The sequence below is a fragment of the Micromys minutus genome (genome assembly GCF_963924665.1).
Source record: "Micromys minutus genome assembly, chromosome: 3".
Classification (NCBI taxonomy): Eukaryota; Metazoa; Chordata; class Mammalia; order Rodentia; family Muridae; genus Micromys; species Micromys minutus.
In genome coordinates, this window is record NC_137972.1 from 23021515 (window position 1) to 23044133 (window position 22619).

At 37.3% G+C, this 22619-nt stretch overlaps 1 protein-coding gene across 1 annotated transcript in view; it reads right to left on the bottom strand.

Moving 5' to 3' along the window:
- LOC308419113 (vomeronasal type-2 receptor 26-like) overlaps window positions 1-14782 on the bottom strand; it is a gene marked incomplete at both ends in the record, with an annotated part of 49251 nt that extends 34469 nt beyond the window's left edge. The window contains 3 exons of the mRNA XM_080914693.1: window positions 1086-1886; window positions 13203-13500; window positions 14568-14782. Coding sequence (XP_080770819.1) covers window positions 1086-1886; window positions 13203-13500; window positions 14568-14782 — 1314 coding nt within the window. The remainder of the gene's footprint in view (window positions 1-1085; window positions 1887-13202; window positions 13501-14567) is intronic.
- Between the last annotated feature and the right edge of the window lie 7837 nt (window positions 14783-22619).

The window sequence follows — 22619 nt, forward strand, 5'->3', positions numbered from 1 at the left end:
ATTTACACAATGGAGTAATACTCAGCTATCATAAACTATGACCTTATGAAATTCTCAAGAAAATGGATGCATCTAGAGAATATCATCCTGAGTGAAATAACCCAGTCACAAAAAAAAGACTAATATGCAGTTACTGATATTTGGATACTAACCCCAGAAACCTTTATAACACCCCAGAAAGAACTCACAGACTGTGTGAAGTTCAAGTAAAGAAAAGAAAGAAAAGAAAATAAACCCTTATTTTTACTCCTTACACTTCAAGGACACTTTGACTAATTCCAGGTTTCATCCTGTTTTGCACATATTTTGTGTTCATTGTGGCTGGTGGAATCTTGATGTACATTATCAAAACTTAAGAAAATTGCCAAGCAACGATGGAGGTGTGTTTGTATGCTTTTATCCAAACATGCTAGAGATTTGTACATTTATTTTTGTTTTTTTTTTAAATAAAGTTCTTTAATAAAAAAAACAAAAAGGACAAGCATGTATAGAGTGATAAACATTAGGAAAGGTGATGTGTCATTACATTACCATGTTCCTTATATTTCAGACTCCCATAGGCTTGAAAACAGGAGTGGATTAAAATGTCTAACCTTATGGAAGCTATGTGTTCTTCTAGGACATGTTCAAAAAAACAAAACAAGCTATTGCCTTCAAATGGACCAAAAATCCCTTAAAATGTCGCATATTTGTACTTAACAAATGTCTTGGTTTTAATCCTATAATTTCTTCACAAAACATTAAAAGCAAAAAGAAAAATATGTGACTATTAAAGAGCTTAAATATTATTGCTTGAATGTGCTAAAATTAGGAAAATCTTTTTCAGCACCATATACATATATATTTTACTAGTAATATTATCTCAACTTGCACAAATAAAAGGTGTTTCTCTTTATTTATTAACACTATAACTTTATGCTAATGAAATAACCATGAGTACATTAGGCAGGAGACAGTACCTTAAGGAAGGATGCTAAGAACAAAAATATTTTTCTAACACTAATTAGGAAAGATCATATATCAAAATGGAGAACACACAAGGCAGTGCCCAATGCCTAGGTAAATACAAGAGCAGATATTGCTACCTTCCATGGGACAGGAGCTTGGTGTACATCTTTATGGAGTGAGTCTCCTTCCACTCTGAGTGACAGCTCCTCATGGAGTGCCTGGGCAATGGCATACACAGCTGCATGGACTTTGAAGCTGTAGGGTGAGGTATTCATGTCCCAACGGTGTAGAGGTAGTGTGCTCAGCTTTTCATCACACTGATCTTCCCTGATCGAGGGCTCATATGAATATGGACATCCAAATAAGATCGACCACAGTTTTCTGATAAAGATATTCTGAGGGTATTTTCCAGGTTGTACACTTTTGAGAAAATTCTTGAATCCTAGTATTTTACCCATTTGAACTGAAAATGATAATCCTCCACCGAAGTATGTATAAGCTTCATCATCTCCAAAGGGTAATGTGGTGATGTCCCAATCAGAAGTTGTGATCCAGACATGACCAAAAGGTTTATTGCAAGTGATGATAAAGGCAGTCCTCAGAAAAGACTGTGTGTCCCCAATTGCAACTATAACATGGGTCATTGTGAATCTTTCCCTAAAACGTTCCCAGTTTATATTTTCTTTAGTAAAAAATATTGGATTCTTTTCTGCAAATGCAACACAAATTCCATGGTTGTTCATCTCCTCTGTGATGTCCCTAAGAAAGACTTCTCCCCTCACATCATCTGGAACCACCAAGCCAACCCAGACCCAAGTGAAATATAGCAGCAGTTGAATAATTCCTTGGTACAGAGCTGTGGTGTGCACAGGAAACTGGTAAGGAGACTGGAGCTGGACTCTGCTCTCAAGACTCTGGTCAAAAGGTGCATAGCTGATCTAAACAGGAAGAAAGTTACTAGTTAATAAAGTTATATTTTTAGATATATATTAGTTATATTTTGAGATAGAAGATAATTATATTTTTCCCAGATGATTTGGTTTATGTGTTCTCTATGTGCACTCCAGAAAAAATAAACAGATAACTTTGCTAAGAAATACCATTTTTAAAACTAAATCCCACCACATTCTTCTCACTTCGCTTTCAAAGGTAATTTTTGGTTCACCTTCTATAGAATGTATCAGGGCCACAGAGTGTCTATCTGGTTCTTCCTGTTGTGGTAATACCTGTCAAACATGAGCATTTGCAAATCTGTCATTTCCTTTATCAAACCTTGCCTCTCTCTGACAATGGAAGTACAGGAACCTTAACTCTAAAGTCTTGTTTACTTGATGTCACACATAGGAAATTAGTTAAACAACAAATAGGAATCCATGGAGCATTTTAACATCTACTTGTGAAGTACATATTTCCCTGATGTTCTTTTGTGGATAGTCTTTCTGTAATGTTCAATCCATTGTATATTTCCATAAAATAAACTTTCTTAGTTTAAAGGGCTTACTATCTACCTCAATGAAAGTTGTAAAGCCTCTTCTTGAACAGGACCCTCTGGCCACCTCTGTCACATTCCTATCCTTTCTACCAGAAAACTTCAACTCTGATGACTAAGCTGCTGTTCCTATTCACTAGAGCACACCTCCTCTGGGGTGAGTTTTGTACAAGACCTCTAATTACTTAATCTGCTTTATCAATGATAAATTATTAAAATTTTCTCTACTTAATATTGAATATGGGTATAAAATAATTTCCTAAATGAGTTCCAGGAATCATTATTTCATCAGGAAATGTATTTCCAAGGACTGTCCAACATTTTCAGTCTGTCTTACTGAATCTTCTATCTCTTAACTGGTGATATCATAATATCCCAGTGTCCCATGGTCAGATGGGGCCTTGATTCTCCTTTCCCCATAAATTCTGTAACAATCTCCTAAAATCAGTTGGTCACCAGATCTTTTCCTAATTCACAGCTAATAATATGGCTCCATTATCTGACTGTTCACCGAACATCTGAATTTGAATGTTTAGTAAACATATAGCTCATTGAATCCAAAGTCAGGATAATTGAATAAAGACACTGAATACTTTTTAATTTATTGGAAGAGAGCAGTGGGTAGAGAAAAGTAGAAGGAATAGGAAAGAAGAAATCAGAAAATGAAGTAAACATGAATCATTTCAGGGAAAAACTACAACATAAAGAAATATTAAATATTTAGTAAATGCACAAAAGTAAGGTATATAAATAGATGATATAAAATGACACAATTTTTATATTAATATACTGATAGTACATTCATGAGTCCCATCCAATTAAATTAAGAAAACATAAATTGTTTTATAAAACATAATCTTTATAAAACATTAAACTTTGTTAATAATCTTATTTCTAAAAACCCAAATGAACTATTTTGAAACCATATATAAAAATATGTTTCACATATTACAAATCACATCTAAATATAAGGCAAGAGTCTATTTTAATGAGACCTGTTGTCCTGCTGACAGGACAAGTCTCGGTTTCTTTCATGTCTTCAATCCAGGTGTTTCTCTCAGGAAGACAACTGTTCTTCTAGGAAGAAGAGCTGACAAAGTAGAAAATCTATAGGTGGTTACTTCCTATGACATAGAGGGCTGTGGAAGGCTGTCATCTCAGGAGAGAACTGATCTAAAATTGAACTAGTGTGGGGGTGACAATGGGCACTAACAGCACCTCGAAGAGTCTCTAGGCACCTTAACAGGCCTGGATGAGGCTTCCTTAGGAGGAAGGTATGGAAATGGAAGGTCACCATGGCAGGAAACTGGATAGTTAGGTGAGAGCAGGCTTGGTTTAGGCAATTTATGCCAAGAGATTTTAGTTTAATGTATTGGTGACTAGGTATTAACTTCAACATCAGTCCTCAACATCAGCTTAAAGGAACTGAATAACAAAGTAAAATGTTATACATGCATGAAGATACCATAATAAACCCATTACTTTGGTGGCTAACACTACATATGTATACATATGACTGTGACAAATTTGACCAGAGGGTCCTGGTAAAGAAAGACTTTACAAAGGAAGGTAGAGACAAGTAAATGTCAACAGTTCATTGACTAGTCATTTCAAAATCTCAATTTTACAATTCAGGATAAAACCCTGGTTCAAATCTGCACTGTTGACAGTGATGAAGGAAGACTCTCTCACTCCAGGAATACCAACATTCCTATCTGCAAAGTCCTGACACATGTATCCTGAACAAAACACCAATGGCTCGTGCTCTAATCAAAGATTGACAAATGGGACTTAAAGAGATTGCAAAGTTTCTGTAAGGCTAAGGACACTGTCAAGAAAACAAAATGGCAACCAACAAAATGGGAAAAGAACTTCACCAACCCCACATCAGATAGAGGCCTAATATCCAAGGTATACAAAGAACTCAAAAAGTTAGATACCAGAGAATCAAACAACCCTATTAAAAATGGGGTACAGAGTAAACAAAAAGTTCTAAATTAAGGAATATCGAATGTCTGAGAAACATCTAAGGATGTGCTCAACATCCTTAGCCATCATGGAAATGCAAATCAAAACAATCGTGATTCCACCTCACACCAGTCAGATTAGCCAAGGTCCAAAACACAGATGACATCAGTTGCTGGCGAGGTTGTTTACAAAAAGGAACACTTCTCCACTGTTGGTGGGGTCGTGAACTGGTACAACCACTCTGGAAATCAGTCTGGCGATTCCTCAGAGAATTGGATATAGTACTACCGGAATATCTAGCTATTCCACTTCTGGGCATATACCTCAGAGACACTCCAATTTACAACAAAGATACATGCACACAATGTTCACAGCAGCTCTATTTATAATAGCCAGAAGCTGGAAAGAACCCAGATGTCCTCCAGTAGATGAATGGATACAAAAATTGTTTGACATTTACACAATGCAGTACTACTCATTCATCAGAAACAATAATGTAACAAAATTTTCAAGAAAAGGTTTGCATCTAGAAAATATTATCCTGAGTGAGATAACCCAGTCACAAAAGAACATACATAATATGCAGTCACTGATAATTGGATACTAACCCCCAGAAAGCTCTGAATACCCCAGAAACAACTCACAGAATATATGAAGTTAAAGAAAAAATAAAGGCCAGAAAAAAAATAGAAGAAGAAAAGAAAATGAAAAATCATTATGCTTCATCATTAGACACCAAGAAAATTTTGACTAATTCCAGGTTACATCTTGTTTTACATGTACTTTATGCTCACTGTAACTAGTAAGATTTTAATGTATACTATCAAATCTTTAAGAAAAAAATCAAGTTCTGACAAAAATGTATTCATATACTCTTTTGCAAAAATGCTTATAATTTATTCATTTGTCTTTGTTTTTTAATATAAAGATGTTCAAAAAAACAAAAAAATTCAGGGCAAAACCCTAATTCAAGTCAACTGTGTAGACAGTGATGAAGGAAGAGCATCTGGCTTCAGGAGTACCAACATGTCTATCTGCAAAGTCCTGACACAAGTTCTATGGCATGTCATATACCAGAAGCACACAGATACACACATACTCATATCACCACACACACACACACACACTCACGTGCACATACTCTCAACGGGGGTGGGAAAACAAATAACAAATACTTATGGCACCTCCATGAAGTCATAATTCTTCAGTACTAGAAATGAAAGAGAATAAGAAAATGACACGAGATTGGATGTCAGAGATGACACATTGCATAGTGACCAATATTCACAATAATCACAAACAGAGATCCCATAATCAGATAGATGGCAGTAAGATCATAAACAGAATCTAAATAGAACTTAGCAAACAGGCTTTTAGTGGAGAAAATCTAAAATGTTGAGGGAAAATTCTAAACTACAAAACAGCTAAATAAAGCTTCTATAAGTTAAAATGCAATTCGGTCAAATCAAAAAACCTTTGTAAATTTTCATCAACTCAGTTAAGGGGTCTGGAAATGTAAAATGAATCAAGAAAGAAAGATGTGGGTCTTAGCATACAGAGGACCCAACACACAGAACTGGCTGAGAACAGACACACAACACTCAGAGAGCCAAAGAGGAAATGGGAACAAAGGATCATCTGTCTACATAAAGTTGGAATGATTTGCATATGTTAGAGATTCATTTACATATACTAGAGATTGTTTAATTAATCTACACCGAAAAACTCAAACAAAAAAGGCAACCTGATAAAGGACAGGAAATAAGTGTAGCACATGGTCAGCAGCAAAGCACTGCCAGCTCCACAGTTCATGCTTAAGCTGTATGCAAGAGAATTACTTAAAGAAATGACAACAATGTCTTAGGATGTCATGTTTGATAAATATTTTAACTGTGTTGAATATCCTTAACCACCAGGTGAAATCCAAGTTACAAATACTTTTACTCTTTCACTTTAGTCATAGTTTTTTCATCATGAGAATATGTAGCTGGGACTGAAAAGGTCCCTCAGCATTTAAGAATATGAACTGTTCCTGTAGCGGATCTGGGTTCCATTGCCAACACCACTTAGGGCAGCTCACAACTACCCATACCTCCATATCTAGATGATTTAGCACCTTATTCTGTCTTTCTCCATGGATGCTGGTAGCTGACAGTATTAAGAAATTCCCTTAGCCTGAGTAAAGCCATTTTGCACATCTCAGCCTAGGATTCTGTTTTCTATAGTAGAGGTTTTTTTTTTTTTTTCCCCAGAAATGAGGTGATTTTACTTTGGTAATGTAGCTAGTTGAGTAGAACAATCACCCAGGCAACAGATTCTGCTTGGCAGAACATTCTGTTACACCTCAGTTGTTCCCCTCTCCATGTAATTCTCCACAAAGGGTGTTGTGAAAAGTCCTTTAACTGGAAAGTCCCCTAGCCTCATGCCTTACTGTATTCTTATACCTATATAAAAATAACATGTGAAAAATAAATGTTTGTCAGCTTGGTCAAACCTCTCGACTTGCTGTCTGTTCTTTGCAACTCTTGTCCTTCATTCTCTCATAGGTGATTCTGGGTTCCCCTTGACTGCCCTGCCAGTTCGGACAATTGGCACCCAACTTGTGCGGCCCTCTTGGGTCTCTCTGGAGAGAACTCTGTGCATATAGTAAGGAAGGACTTCTGTGTTCTTCCAGAGAGAGACAATTACTACACGACCTGCCTTTTCATAGCTCTCAGAAAACACATTTGAGCCAAAATCCTTAAAAGTAACATGATGGGACAAGCATTCTCTCAAAAGTCCCTTTTCATTTTGAGACTTAAGCCACTTGACATCCAACATCTCAGGATTCACATGCATTAGTACAGTGGAGAGATCCCCTTATGGTCCAATGGAAGGGACCTCATCCAGGCCTTCTTATGGGGTCAAGGTTTAGCCTGCATTTATGATCAAGAATACTCAAGATCCAAGATGGTTCCCTGAGAAGCTAATTAAACCTATTAACACTTCATTGTCCAGAATGGAGCAGAAGTCTCCTCCTGAGACTTGTTCTTCTTCTCTTTCAGATGCTGCTCCTTCAAGGACTGGTGATGATCCTCTGGAATATGATAACAACCTTTAACCTACCTCTTCAAAATGCCCCATGACTTCAAAAGACCTTTGTAAACTTGTCCTTGGGACAATGCCCACTTGGGGTGTTGAACACCAGCTCAAATTATATACTGCTCCCAAGAAAACATACTCAATACACAGTCATACTCCCCCCAAAATCTCCTTATTTCAATCTTTCAGTCTGTCAAAGTTAACTGTGATAACCAATTCTGCCACACATTCCTACAAAGAACAGATTTCTATGTCTTCCCAAGGTGGCATCATGACCATTTCCTCCTGCATATGTATGGAAGCTTGCATGATCTTTTCTGTAAGATCTAGGGAAGCAATACTACAGGGAGTTATCTGCCTTTTCTACCGGGGATTATATAACAGTGAACAGAGATTTCCAAAAGCTGGCCTCAACACTTTCTCCCCAGAATGTAAGGACACCAATATCAAAACTCATGGCTGGTGTTTCCCCTTAACTAGTAGAATCTTAGATAGGACCAAGACAAAAGATTGGACAAAAGGTTTCTCCTGGAGACTTAGGCTCTACCAATATCACACTGGTAGAGGTCTAACTTTCACTGTGAAACCCCTTAAAGAGCCAATATGCAACAATAGCGCAGTTCCCATCATGCCAAACCCTGTCTTAGTTCCTCTACCTATCTCTAAGCCTCCTATGCCCCACCCCCATTTCAACTACAAAAGGTCCTTCTGCCCAAGATCCAGGATCTGCTGGATCATCTGTACTTTCTGCTGGTCCTTTCATTACCCCCTTACCCTCTCCCTTATACACACCCACTAAAACCCTTATCCTGACCCTGGTAAACAAAACATACATATGCTCAATGCCACCTCCCTCAATATGGTTAATGATTGTTGGCTTTGTTATCACTTTCAGCCCCTGTTCAATGAAGCTATTGCTGTTTTTGGTGATTTTTTTCTATGCCAATTCTTCATGGGAATGTCAGTGGCAGACCTCAAAATAGCAAGAAATGTCCCTATCACAGGTGTCAGGCCCAGGGGTTTGTGCTGGCTCCTCCAATTCACCCCCTCACTACTCCTACCTCTGCAATGTGACCTTTGTCTATGACAAGGCCTGTGCTTTCATTATCCCCACCAATGAGACATGGTGGACTTGCCTAGATGGCCTAATACTTTGCTTTTTCATCTCTGTCTTCTTCGAGCATGACCCAGACTTTGCATTCTCATTAAGTTGGTGCCCTGATTAACCTGCTATTGCTCTGATGAATTTTTCTATCTGTGTGATCAGTCTTCAGACACCTTTCCTGACCTGCAAAAGCAAAGGAGAGAGCCCATTTTGGCTATTACTATATCTGTTCTCATCCTAATGCCTGTAGAAACTAAAACAGGTATTTCCTCCATTATACGTTCAGACTCCAGATACAGAGAAATACAGATGGCCATTGATGAACACATCCAACATCTCCAACAGCAGATTGATGACCTGTATTATTCCCTCTCCTCTTTGGCTGAAGTCATTCTTCAAAACATGTGAGGACTGGACCTCCATTTTCTCCAACAGGGTGGTTTTTGTGTTGCCCTCATGTAAAGTTCTATTTTTATGTAGACAAAAACAGTAGTAGTCAAAGAAAGTATGAAAAAGGTAAGAGAAGGATGAGAGAGAGAGAGAGAGAGAGAGAGAGAGAGAGAGAGAGAGAGAGAGAGAGAGAGAGAGAGAGAGAGTTGGTACAAAAACTGGTTGTCAAATTCACCTTGGTGTCTACACTCCAGCCTAACATTTTAGGACCCTTAGTAGGATTATTTCTTATTTCTTTTGTTTTTTGGGCCTTTAATAGACTAACCAGCTTTATTAAACAACAAATAAATAACTTAGCAGAAAAACCAATTCAGATACATTATTCTAGGCTATCTAAGTAAGATCAGTTAAATTTGGAAGAAGAAGATACAGGCATAGATCTCTCACCAGCCATCTCCACCCAACCCAAAGGATAAAACCTTTCCCAGGGACCAAAATATAGGGTCCATGTTTACAGTATGGTGGGCATCCCCAGAGATATTGGGAGCTATTCATTATAAAATACATTAGTGTCAATATTAATAGGTTACACCAGCTTCTATGATTCAGTTTGTATAGAATATCACCAGGCTATTTAGGCCACCTTCATGAATTCTGTGGTCAGGTTGTTAGGTAACATATTCTGCTCTGTTCTTTCTGCTGAACTTTTCACCTACTTCTCCATGACTTACCACACTTCTCCAATCCATTCTTTGCCCTTTTGTAGGTTTTCTGATACTGCTGGCCTTTGCACCCTGGGACTTTAACATGCTTGTGAAGTTCATCTGCCAGCAAATTGACTCCTTTGCATCCAAATACAAGTCCATTACCAACTGACTTTGCAGATTGTGGTCTTGATGAACCCACAATGAGTGGGCCTCCTTAAGGGTGTGCATAGAACTCAGATCTATGCACACTTTGTTATGAGAAGTGTGGGCACCATTGAGAGGTTGAAGGCAAAGCACTGCAAAGTGGAGGACCATGCATTCTGTCTCTGAGACCCCTGGGAAGCAAACCTGGATGCTTAGAGTTTGGTGTTCAGAGGTGCTCTTGGCCATTCTCGAATCTCTGATAAGGACACTTAGACCTTCTCTTCAAAAAGACATCATGTAAACTAATCTAGAAGGATCAGTCAGTGCTTCACCTCTCTGGTGAAAGACCTTTGTCTTCAGACAGATAGATGACCACTTGCCTATAGCCAAAGGGGTCATAAACCAAATAAAAAGGAAGGATAGGCTGGGAGCTGACAGAATTAAATTCCCTTAGACTGAGTAACACCATTTTGCCTAGATATTGGCCTAGGTTTCTCTTTCCCACGGTAGAGGCCTTTTTCAAGCAATCAGATGATCTCACTTTGGTTAGGTAGCTAGCTGAGTAGAACAGTCACCCAGGCAAAAGATCCTCTTGGCAGAACATTCTGTTGCACCTATTTACTCCCCCTCCCTATATAGTTCTCCAAAAGGGTATTGTGAATGTTTCTTTAGCTGGATAGTCCTCTATCCCTGGGCCTGTCTTCCTTCTTCTACCTGAATAAAACTAGCATGTGAAAAATAAAAATTTGTTAGCTTGTCCAGACCTTTTGACTTGCAGTCTGTTCTTTGTGCCTCTTGTCCCTCATTTTCTCCCAAGTGATCCCAGGTTCCCGCTGATTTCCTTGTGAGTAGGGGCACATGGACATTAGGTACACAGAGTTATACATAACATGCATGCAGGACACAGGACAAAAATTTATACAAATAAAATAAAAAAATCTTAATTACTAAACCAATGACTTTCTCTTTTTGTCTCTCTGTCTCTCTTTCTCTGTCTCTATCTCTCTCTTTGTCTCTCTCTTTCTGTCTCTCTCCAAAATATTAAAATATATCTAAATAAAAAGATTGAGTGGCTCATTAATGAGATATACAAGTAAATTCAAAGGAAGTATTCAGCCCAGCAGATATCCAACAGAATCACAGAGACAAAAGAAACATGAACCTCCCAAAGCAACATGACACCTCAAAGATCTTAACTCCTTAATTTCTGGAAATGGGGATAGTGACTTGGATAAAATGCCAGATGAAAAATATAAAAGATTTTTAATAAAACTACCAGAAATGGGCTAAAGTCTATTCCTTTTTGCCATTCAGTTTTAGCTTGTAATTTAACACAATCATACAAATACGATAACTTGGTAAATTATCCCCATTCATTTATGGTATGTTTATGACTGAAGGTTTTCTTAAGGGCTCTTACTGGAACATTAAGCATGAAAACTCTCAGCCCTGATATACACTTTCATCAATTAACAACACAAAATAAACATCCAAACTAATAGATTTCTATATATCAATAATAAGAAAGAAATCATGGTGTTGCAGTAAATATTAAAAAGTGGTAACCTTTTATCCTGCTCTAGTGCAGAAGCCAGTGCCTTTTCTCTACCATGGGATCCCCACTTTATCCTCTTTCAGCTATCTCTCTTTTATTGTTTAACTTTGGATACCAGTTCTTGCACGGAGATGCAGGCTACCTTGCTGAAATCACTCGACCCAGCTCTTCCTCTACTAGAGGAAAACTTAGCTCACATTCTCCACAGCCAGGTAAAATATGACTCCACTTCCATTAACTTATCAAACAGGTTTGCATGTTAAAATCTCAATTTACAAACTCGCCACACAAAAAGCTTCTAACCTCTACACAATCAGGATTGCTCTCACATGTTGTTAACAGGGGACTGCTAGTGTAGATGTGTCTCTACAAACTGTTTCAGCTCTGGAGGCCATGTTAGACTTCCTATCATTTTAGATATTTTGCCACTCTCATATTTTTGAGGGAGTTGAAGACTAATTTAGTTTTATAACTTACCCAAGCTAATTAACTTTGAGAAAACCTAGTGATTTAAAATAGTTTCAAGTGGTAATAATTACACATAGTTAATCATTGAGGGTAAATGATTTTTTTTTTTTGTGGTGTTGTTGTTTAAATATACAGAAAGACTGGTACAAGCATTTTCTGAAAGGACTATGGAAGCTCAGCAGATCATTGTATGGCTGATCAGGGGCCTACATGGAGCGAAAAGGCTGCAGAGAAAAGGGAAGGATCCTATGTCAGGAAAACTGAATGAGGACCTGTTAGGTGTGAGGCCAGGGGCAATTGAGAAGCTGGTAGAAGAACCAATTTCAAGTACAATTATGCATATATTTCTTGTGAAAAATTGTATTAGTTATGAATGTCATAATTTACATTTGTCCAAAGTCAAATACATATAAGAAAAAAATAAAATTTACTCATAAAAGCTTCTAAAATGAACAATAATGGTCAGGCATACTAGTGAATACCTTTAATTCCAGCCCTAGAGAATTAAAGAAGGAGGATCTAAGTGAGGTTATTCTGGGCTACATTGGAATGTCAAGATCAGGCAACTTTGCATAGTGAGAACCAGTCTTAAGAGTATACAAATAAGTAAAGATTGAAATTAAAATAAATCAACATGGCAGCTGAATTCACTTTCCTAAGACTTAAAATCACTGAGGATACATTAAGCTCTGGATCAATGTAATTTGCAACTTAATCTATTCCTAAGTAATCCTTTCCAATTTTATTGCTAATTACGATACAATGTTCTTATAAATGCTACCTCTCTAGCATTGTTTATAAGACATTATTACTGATCAAGAAATAGACTTGAAAACAAAGAAAAAAATCAAAACTTCCCTACCAACTGAGGGAAATTACTAACAGCCCAATCGTCCAGCCAGAGTAGTCTGACCTCTTTGTTGTTTGGAAAAATAAATGTTATATGCAATCTGACTTGACAACACAGTAAAAAATAAACAGAAATATGTCTGTTGTAGTTATAATGAAGATACATGAACAGAATTATTATAGTCCACATGTTCTGTAATGTTTTAAAACTGCATACCAAAGAAATACAGTATCAATAAAAGTATAAGGTAAATAAACTTTCTTGGAGTGATTGAAATACAGGTTTTAATTACAGTATCTACTTTTTCAAATGTAAAGGCTTTAAATTAAATTTGTTATATAAGCATGATTTCAACTTATGAATAAATTATATACTTTAGATTGAAAATAAGTAGTAAACTTTTAAGTAGTTTTATACCTTATTAATAAACAATAAATGGATTAATTGCATTTATTACTGTGTTAGTATGTTTAACCTAAGGATCATTCCTTGCATACCTGTGGGACATTGTAGAGGCTTAGAACTCGAGAGATCTGAGTTGAAATTCCTGTTGAAACACCTCCTATCACTGCAACCAGTTTATCAGTCTTCTCGGGCCTGCAGCTGTAGTTAGGAAGTGGGGGGCTCTCTCTTGAGAGCAAAGTCATAGAACTCTCTGTGACCCTCATCTCAGTAAAGTCAACATTGAAGAGATAGAATCCCAGAGACATATTGAATAGAATATTTGGGTCCTTGTTGATTTTTTCTATAGCAAAAACCATTGCCAAAATGTGCTGATAATGTTTAGTGAGATATCTAGGAGGAAAAATTAGAAAGATCATCATGTCTTCTTTTCCAAATTAATTTTAATTAAAATATGATTACATCATTTACTTTTCTCTTTTTTCTCTCTGTAGCTCCTCCCATGCTGCCTAAAATTCTGGATTTTTTCCTAACAATTTAAGTCCTATGAAAAAATACAGAATAATCCAAGAAACAAACAGGATATTCTATATTAAATATGTTGAAGAATTAGTCTTGAAAAAGTTTTGTAGTACAAATTATTACAAAACTCACAATTTTCTTTAAATTTTTTTTGAGACAGAGCCTTGCTTATTTAGTTTTGCTGGATTGAAACTCACTAAGTAACTAGGTAAGCCTCAATCTACTAGAGATCCACGTACCTCTGTTTCTCAAGTTCTGAGATGAAATATTTGTACAACCAAAAACTATCAAATGTACAATTTTAGTTTTTAGTGTGCAATTTGTGTCTGGTAAATTAAAATTGAGAAGTACAGCATGTGGGAAATATAGCAAGTATGAATACAGTATTTCATGAGGTCTTAAAGGTTGGATAAACCTTGGGAAATACAGTGCTTGATCAACTATGGCAACTTAAAATAGTTCAGTTAAAGCAAAAAATATTATGTTCTCAGTACAATACACTTAATCAAAACAAAGAAAATTGCTTCAAATGAAAAATGTTTTCAAGCCTTTTTATATATTTAGGAGAATTCAGCATGAATAGGAGAGTGACTTACAGAGCTAAAGTCATGGCTGAATAGCTATTGGCATTTGGTGGCTACTAGGGAAGGGTGGCTGAGTGTTGAGTGAGTTTTGCCCAAGTAGCTTGTTACACTCTAGATTATGTCTTACACTACTACAGTACTGGCATGCCTAAATGAAAACAGTAGATCTAAAACTGTGAGTAAGTTATAGTCTGTGATGTTGGGGAAGGGGAGGGGAGACCAACATACCATGAAGAGAAAGAAAACATTGGACACTGGAGTGGAAGTAATTGAAGAGGGTTTGATCAACAAATATTTTATACATTCTAAATCCTGAAATACTATTTTTTTTAAAGAGAGAAGCCAAACACTTACGCAAGAACATGTTCCCGTTTAAAGGTTGTATCTGTGAAGTCCTGTACACTTCTAGCATCTCCACTAATCACTCTAAGGGAAAAGAGTCCTCCAATGACAAAATCCCCGTCTTGATAGTAGCTAGTAGAATCAGGTATAATTAAAGTGAAACAAGAAACTTGTTCCTGGAATATAATGAAAACAATCAGGAGACAGAAAGCAATAAGTAATTTCATACTAACATTGATAAATAATTGATAAAACCCAGAAATCTGTTCAGTTGAGAGTCTGTGACTAATCAACCCTGATAGTACATCAACAAACACAAAGAACATGTGTCGGTCTGGTCTGTGTGGATCAAGGGTATAAAGCATTGTTCTGTCCTGATATAGGCTTACCAGGATCCAAACACTTCTGTTTCCTAGGAGTAAACTTTGCTTTGCACATACTTAGCCTTAGATGATGTCCCCTTTACAGAGTCACTGTTGGTCTCAAAGGGCTCAAGGACCCCTTGACTTGGCACTTGGGAATCCTGAACCTCAGGAGAAAAACACACAATTAAGAAGAAGTGTGAAGTCCTCTAAAACACCCGTGGGATGTGTCCACTCAGTGAGCTGAGACTCCTCAAAACCCCAAGGTAAATAGAAACTAACCAGTGGTGACATAATTATGTCATAAATGGTCATCTGAAAGAGGCATCTAAGGGCTCAGTGTTCTGGGAGTAGGGGTTGGGGATGGAAGGTTGGATCCTTAATCCTTTAACAACAGTGTCATTTTAGAGTGTTTCTGTAAGGCAAGGCCAAAGGCTTCAAGTCGAAAATATTATTTATGATTACTTTATGGGCTCAATTATCCACTTGTGTATTTTTAGCATCTCACACTGTATATGCTTATAAGTACAGTGTTTTGAAATACATATACAATGTGAAAATTAAATATAAATATTTAATTCACACATCTTTTTTCAAGCAACGTCATGATTTCTAATTTCCTTACTTCATAGAAAGTGATTCATGGGGTACTCTTTGCTTTTAAAAATGTCTACTTTACATGAGGCTAAATGTGTCAGACATTTCTCTTTCTTTTTCTTTTCTTTTTTAAATAGGATATTTTATTATTTACATTTCAAAGGTTATTTCCTTTACAGGTTTCCCCACTGCTTAGCCAAGATCCAATCACCACTTACTCTACTTTTATGAGTTTGCCCACTCTCATTCCTGCCTCACTGCCCTAGCACTCTACTACACTGGGGCATCAAGCCTTCACAGGACCAAGGGTCTCCTCTCTCACTGATGCCAGATAAGGCCACTTCAACTCCTTCAGTCCTTCTCCTAAATCCTCCACTGAGGTCTTGTGATCAGTCTATGTCTGGCTCCAAGCATTTACATCTGTATTTGTCAGAATCTTGAATAGCCTCACAGGAGACAGCTGTATCGGGACCTTGTCAGTAAACATTTCTTGGCATCAGCAACTGTGTCTGGATTTGGTGTTTCCATGTGGAATGGATCCCCTGGTGGGGCAGTTTCTGGATGGCCTTTCTTCAGTTTCTGCTCCATTCTTTTTTTTTTCCACTCTAAACAACTTTGTTTTACAAAACAAAGATAAATGTACAGATTTTAAACATTTTTTTGCTTAAAATTATACATTTTTTGTCAGTATTATTTTTTCAGATTTTAACATAATTTTTACATAAAACTATATGAATATATTTTTTAGTCAGTACTTGATTTTTTTCAAGGTTTGATTGTATGCCTTGAAAACTTAATAGTTACAATGAACTAAAGTACATGTAAAACAAAATGTAACATGGAAATAGTTAAAGTTTTCTTGTTTTGTAATTATTATTTTTTGTTTTGTTTTCTTTATTTCTTGGACTTCTTACAGTCTGTGAGTTGTTTCTGGGGGAGTGCATGCTTCTGGGGTTAGCATCCCACTATCAGTGACTGCATATTATGTCTGTTCTTTTGTGACTGGGTTATCTCACTCAGGATGATATTCTCTAGATGCAGCCATTTTCTTAAGAATTTGGTTAAGTCATTGTTTCTGGTGGCTGAGTAGTATTCCATTGTGTATATGTACCACAATTTTTGTATCCATTCATCTTCTGAAGGACATCTGGGTTCTTTCCAGCTTCTGGCTATTATAAATAGAGCCACTATGAACATTGTGGTGCATATATCTTTGTTGTGTATTAAAGTGTCTCTGGGGTTTATGACCAGAAGTGGAATAGCTGGGTCTTCAGGTAGTACTATATCCAATTTTCTGAGGTATCGCCAGACTGATTTCCAGAGTGGTTGTATTAGCTTGCAACCCCACCAACAGTGGAGAAGTGTTCCTCTTTCTCCGCAGCCTCGCCAGCATGCTGTCATCTGAGTTTTGGATCTTGGCCAATCTGACTGGTGTGAGGTGGAATCTCAGGGTTGTTTTGATTTGCATTTCCCTGATGGCTAAGGATGTCGAGCACTTCCTCAGATGTTTCTCGGCCATTCGGTGTTCCTCAACTGAGAACGTTTTGTTTAGCTCTGTACCTTATTTTTTAATAGGGTTATTTGATTCTCTGGTGTCTAGCTTTTTGAGTTCCTTGTACACCTTGGATATTAGGCCTCTATCTGATGTGGTGTTGGTAATGATCTTTTCCCATTCTGTTGGTTGCCGTTTTGTTTTCTTGACAATGTCCTTAGCCTTACAGAAACTTTGCAATCTCATTAAGTCCCATTTGTTAATCTTTGACCTTAGAGCTTGAGCCATTGGTGTTTTGTTCAGGAAATTTTCTCCTGTGCCTATGTGTTCTAAGGTTTTCCCTACTTTCTCATCTAATAGTTTCAGTGTATCTGGTTTAATGTGGAGATTTTTGATCCACTTACACTTGAGCTTGCACAAGGAGATAAGAAAGGGTCTATTTTCATTCTTTTGCATGCTGAGTGCCAGTTGGACCAGCACCATTTGTTGAATAGGCTGTCCTTTTTCCATTGAATGTTTACTGCTTCTTTGTCAAAAATCAGGTTATCATATACATGAGGGCTCATTTCTGGATCTTCTATTCTATTCCATTGATCCACATGCCTCTTTCCGTACCAGTAACATGCAGTTTTCAGCACAATTGCTTTGTAATATAGCTTGAGGTCAGGGATAGTGATTCCCGCAGATATTTTTTTGTTGTTGAGGGTAGACTTCGCTATTCTAGGTCTTTTGATATTCCATATGAAATTGCACATTGATCTTTCAAATTCCATGAATAACTGGGTTGGAATTTTGATGGGGATTGCATTGAATCTGTAGATTGCTTTTGGTAGGATGGTCATTTTTAAGATGTTGATTTTTCCAATCAATGAGCATGAGAGATCTTTCCATTTTCTGAGGTTCTTCTAAATTTCTTTCTTTAGAGGTTTGAAGTTATTGTCATACAGGTCCTTCACTTGCTTATTTAGAGTCACACCAAGGTATTCCATAGTTTTTGTGACGATTGTGAAGGGTACCTTTTCCCTAATTTCTTTCTCCACATGTTTGTCCTTTGAGTATAGGAAGGCTACTGATTTGTTTGAGTTAATTTTGTATCCAGAAACTTGGCTCAATTTGTTTATCAGCTGTAGGAGTTCTCTGGTGGAATTTTTGGGGTCACTTTAGTACACTATCATGTCATTCGCAAAGAGTGATGTTTTTATCTCTTTCTTTCCGTTTTATATCCCCTTGATCTCCTTTTGCTGTCTAATTGCTTCAGCCAGGACTTCCAGTACTATGTTGAATAGGTAGGGGGAGAGTGGGCAGCCTTGCCGAGTTCCTGATTTTAGTGTGATTGCTTCAAGATTCTCGCCATTAAGTTTGATGTTGGCTGTTGGTTTGCTGTATATTGCTTTTATTATGTTTAAGTATGGACCTTGGATTCCTGTTCTTTCCAGGACTTTTAACAGGAAGGGGTGTTGGATTTTGTCGAATGTTTCTCAGCATCTAGTGAGATGACCATGTGATTTTGGTCTTTGAGTTTGTTTATATGTTGGATTACGTTGATGGATTTCCTTATGTTAAACCATCCCTGCATCCCAGGGATGAAGCCTACTTGGTCATATTGAATGATCGTTTTGATGTGTTCTTGGATTCGGTTTGCAAGGATTTTGTTGAGTATTTTTGCATCAATGTTCATAAGTGAGATTGGTCTGAAGTTTTCTTTCCTTGTAGGGTTTTTGTGTGGTTCGGTACGAGGGTTATTGTAGCCTCAAAAAATGAGTTGGGTAATATTCCATCTGATTCTATCTTTTGGAATAGTTTGGAGAGTATTGGTGTTATATCTTCAATAAATGACTGATAAAATTCTGCACTGAACCCATCTGGACCTGGGCTTTTTTTGGTTCCGTGGCTTTTGATGACTTCTTCTATTTCTTTAGGTGTTATAGGGTTATTTAGATGGTTTACTTGGTCCTGGTTTAACTTTGGGATCTTGTATCTGTCTAGGAATTCGTCCATTTCCTCCAGATTTTCCAATTTTGTGGAGAATAAGTTCTTGTAGTAGTATCTGATGCTTTCTTGAATTTCCTCAGTTTCAGTTGTTACGTCACCACATTCCTTTCTGATTTTCTTAATTTGGATACTTTCTCTTTGCCCTCTAGTTAGTCTGGCTAAGGGCTTATCAATCTTGTTGATTTTCTCAAAGAACCAACTCTTGGTTTTGTTGTTTTTTTCAATGGTTCTTTTTGTTTATATTTGGTCTATTTCTGCCCTAATTTTGATTATTTCTTGCCGTCTACTCTTTTTGGGTATATCTGCTTCCTTTTGTTCTAGGGATTTTAGCTGTGCTGTCAGGTTGTTGATGTGAGCTCTCTCCAGTTTCTTTTTGGAAGCACTTAGGGCTATGAGTTTTCCTCTCAATACTGCTTTCATTGCATCCCATAAGTTTGGGTGTGTTGTGTTTTCATTTTCGTTGTATTCTAGAAAATCTTTAATTTCTTTCTTTATTTCTTCTTTGACCCTGCTATCCTTTAACAGAGCGTTGTTTAGTTTCCATGTGTATGTGGGCTTTTTGTTGTCTTTGTTGTTGTTAAAGACCCGCCATAGACCATGGTGATCTGAGAGGATGCATGGGAGTATTTCAATCTTCTTATATCGATGGAGGCTCGTTCTATGTTCAATTATGTGGCAGTTTTCGAGAAGGTGCCATGGGGTGGTGAGAAGAAGGTGTATTTTTTTACTTTAGGATATTATGTTCTGTATATATGTATTAATTCTAGTTGGTTCAAAGTCTCTGCTAGTTTTGCAGTGTCCTTGTTCAGTTTCTGTTTCCCTGATCTGTCCATTGGTGAGAGTGGGGTATTAAAGTCTCTCACTATTATTGTGTGTGGTGAAATGTATTTTTTGAGCTTTAGTAGGGTTTCTTTTATGAATGTGGGTGATTTTTTATTTGGAGCATATATGTTAAGGATTGAGAGTTCCTCCTGACAGATTTCCCCGGTAATGAGTAAAAAGTGTCCTTCCTTATCTTTTTTAATAACTTTTGGTTGGAAATTTACTTTATTCGATATTAGAATAGCCACTCCAGCTTGCTTCTTGGAGCTGTTTGCTTGGAATTTTTTTTCCCACCCTTTTACTCTGAGATAGTGTCTGTCTCTGAAATGAGTTTCCTGTATGCAGCAAAAGGCTGGATTTTTTTTATGTATCCAGTCTGATAGTCTATGTCTCTTTATTGGGGAGTTCAGACTATTCATGTTAATAGATATCAAGGAATAGTTGTTTCTGTTTCCTGCCATTATTGCTTTTTTGGGTTGAGTTGTGTCTGTGTTTTTTTCTACTTATAGTTTTCTTGTTTAGGAGTTTTCTTACTTTTACTAGGCTGTATTTTTCCTCATTGTTTTGGGTTTTCCACCTTTAATTCGTTGTATTGCTGGGTTTGTGTTCAGATATTGTGTGAATTTTGATTTTCCTTGAAATATTTCGTCTCTCCATTGATGGTGACTGATAGTTTTGCTGGGTATAGTAGCTTGGGCTGGCACTTGTGCTCTCTTCAGGAGTGCATGATGTCTGTCCAGGCTCTTCTAGCTGTCATAGTCTCTGTTGAGAAATCGGGTGTGAGTCTGATTGGTCTGCCTTTATATGTTACCTGACCTTTTTCCCTTACTGCTTTTAGTATTCTTGCTTTACTTTGGGCACTTGATGTTTTTACTATTATGTGTCGGGAGATATTTCTTTTTTGGTCCAACCTATTGGGAGTTCTGAAGGCTTCTTTTATGCTCGTGGTCATCTCATTCTTGAGGGCAGGGAAGTTTTCTTCTATGATTTTGTTGAAGATATTTACTGTGCCTCTTAGTTGATACTCTTCTCCCTCTTCTATTCCTATTATCCTTAGGTTGGGTCTTCTCATTGTGTCTTGGATTTCCTGGACATTTTGGGTTAGGAGCTTTTTTTTTTTTTTTGCATCTTCTCTGGCTGTTTTGTCTATGTTTGCAATGTTGTCTTCTGCCCCCGAGATTCTCTCTTCTATCTCTTGTAATCTATTGGAAATGCTTGTTTCTGTGACTCCTGATTCCTTTTTTTGGCGTTCTGACTCTAGGGTTATCTCTTTTAGCATTTTCTTTATTGTGTCAATTTCTGTTTTGATTTCCCTCTTCCATTCCTTTATTTCTTTGGTTCTGTTTTCCTCTTGTTCTTTGAGTTCTTTGAGTGTTTTTCTTGTTTCTTCTTTAAAAGCTTCTGAATCTTTTTGCTTTTCCTCCCTTTCTTGTTTAAGTATCTCTATCCGCATTTTGAGCTATGATTTCAGGTCTCTGTCTTTTTTTTCTGGGTGTTTGTAATTCTGATGTTTGCTGTTTTGGGAGAGTTGGGTTCTGGTGTTGGTAGATTGTCTTGTTTTCCTTGGGATGTACTCTTTCTCTTTCCTCTTGCCATTTTGTTGTCAATGATATATTCTTGCCTTTCCCTTGTCTCTGGTTTGTGATCCTGGTTCTCCACTGATCCAGGTGTCAGATGGGCCAAGCCCTGTTTTATACCTCAGAGTCGTCGCGTGTGAGCAGAAGTTCCAACGTTCTGTTTCTGGTTGCTGGATCAGGCACGGCAGGGCAGGGCAAGGCAGCGGGGTGCACTTTCCGTGTGCACTCCGCAGAGATCTCTCTGCTCCCCTGCAGCCTAGGTCTCCCACTCACCAGTTGCTCAGCCTCTATGAGTCGCCGTTCCGGGTGGCAGATGGGCCAGGCTCCGCTCTGCGTCCTGAAGTCGCCTTCGGGTGGAAACAGAAGTTCTAATTTTCTGTTCTCAATCGCTGGATCGGGCAAGGCAGAGCTGGGCAAGTTAGGGTGTGCACTTTCCGTGTGCACTCCGCAGAGATCTCTCTGCTCCGCGGCAGCCCAGGTCTCCCACCCACCAGTTGCTCTGCCTCTACCCAGATTGGTCTTTCTAACTCCATGAAGAATTGAGTTGAAATTTTGATGGAAATTGAATTGAATTTTTAGAGTACTTTCAACAAATTGGCCATTTTGGTATATTATTTCTTTTATCTTTTTATCAGAGATCTTTCCAGCTTCTAAGGTCTTCTTTGATTTCATAAACTTGAAGTTCTTTTTGTACAGATCTTTCACTTGTTTCATTAGAGTCACCACAAGATATTTTATATTATTTGTGACTATTGTTAAGAGTTTTTTTCCTTTGTTTCTTTCTCAGCCTTTGAGTAGAGAAAGGCTATTGATTTGTTTGAGTTAATTTTATATACAGACACGTTACTAAAGTTGTTTATCATTTGCAGTAGTCCTCTGGTGTAATTTTTGTGGTCATTCATGTATATTATTATATCATCTGCAAGTAGTGATATTTTAATTTTTTCCAATTTGTGTCCCTTTAACCTCTTTATATGTGTAATTGCTAGGGCTAAGATATCAAGTTCTCCATTTTATAGGTAGGACAAGAATGGGCAGCCTTACCAGTCCTTGATTTTATAGAAATATATTGAAGGTTTTCTCCATTAGGTTTTTTGGTCTTTTGATATTTTCTGTCCATTTACTTTGCTGTTTATTACTTGTACTATGATTAGGAATGGGCCTTGTATTCATGATGTTTTTACGACTTTTATCATGAAGCAGTGTTGAATTTTGTCAAAGG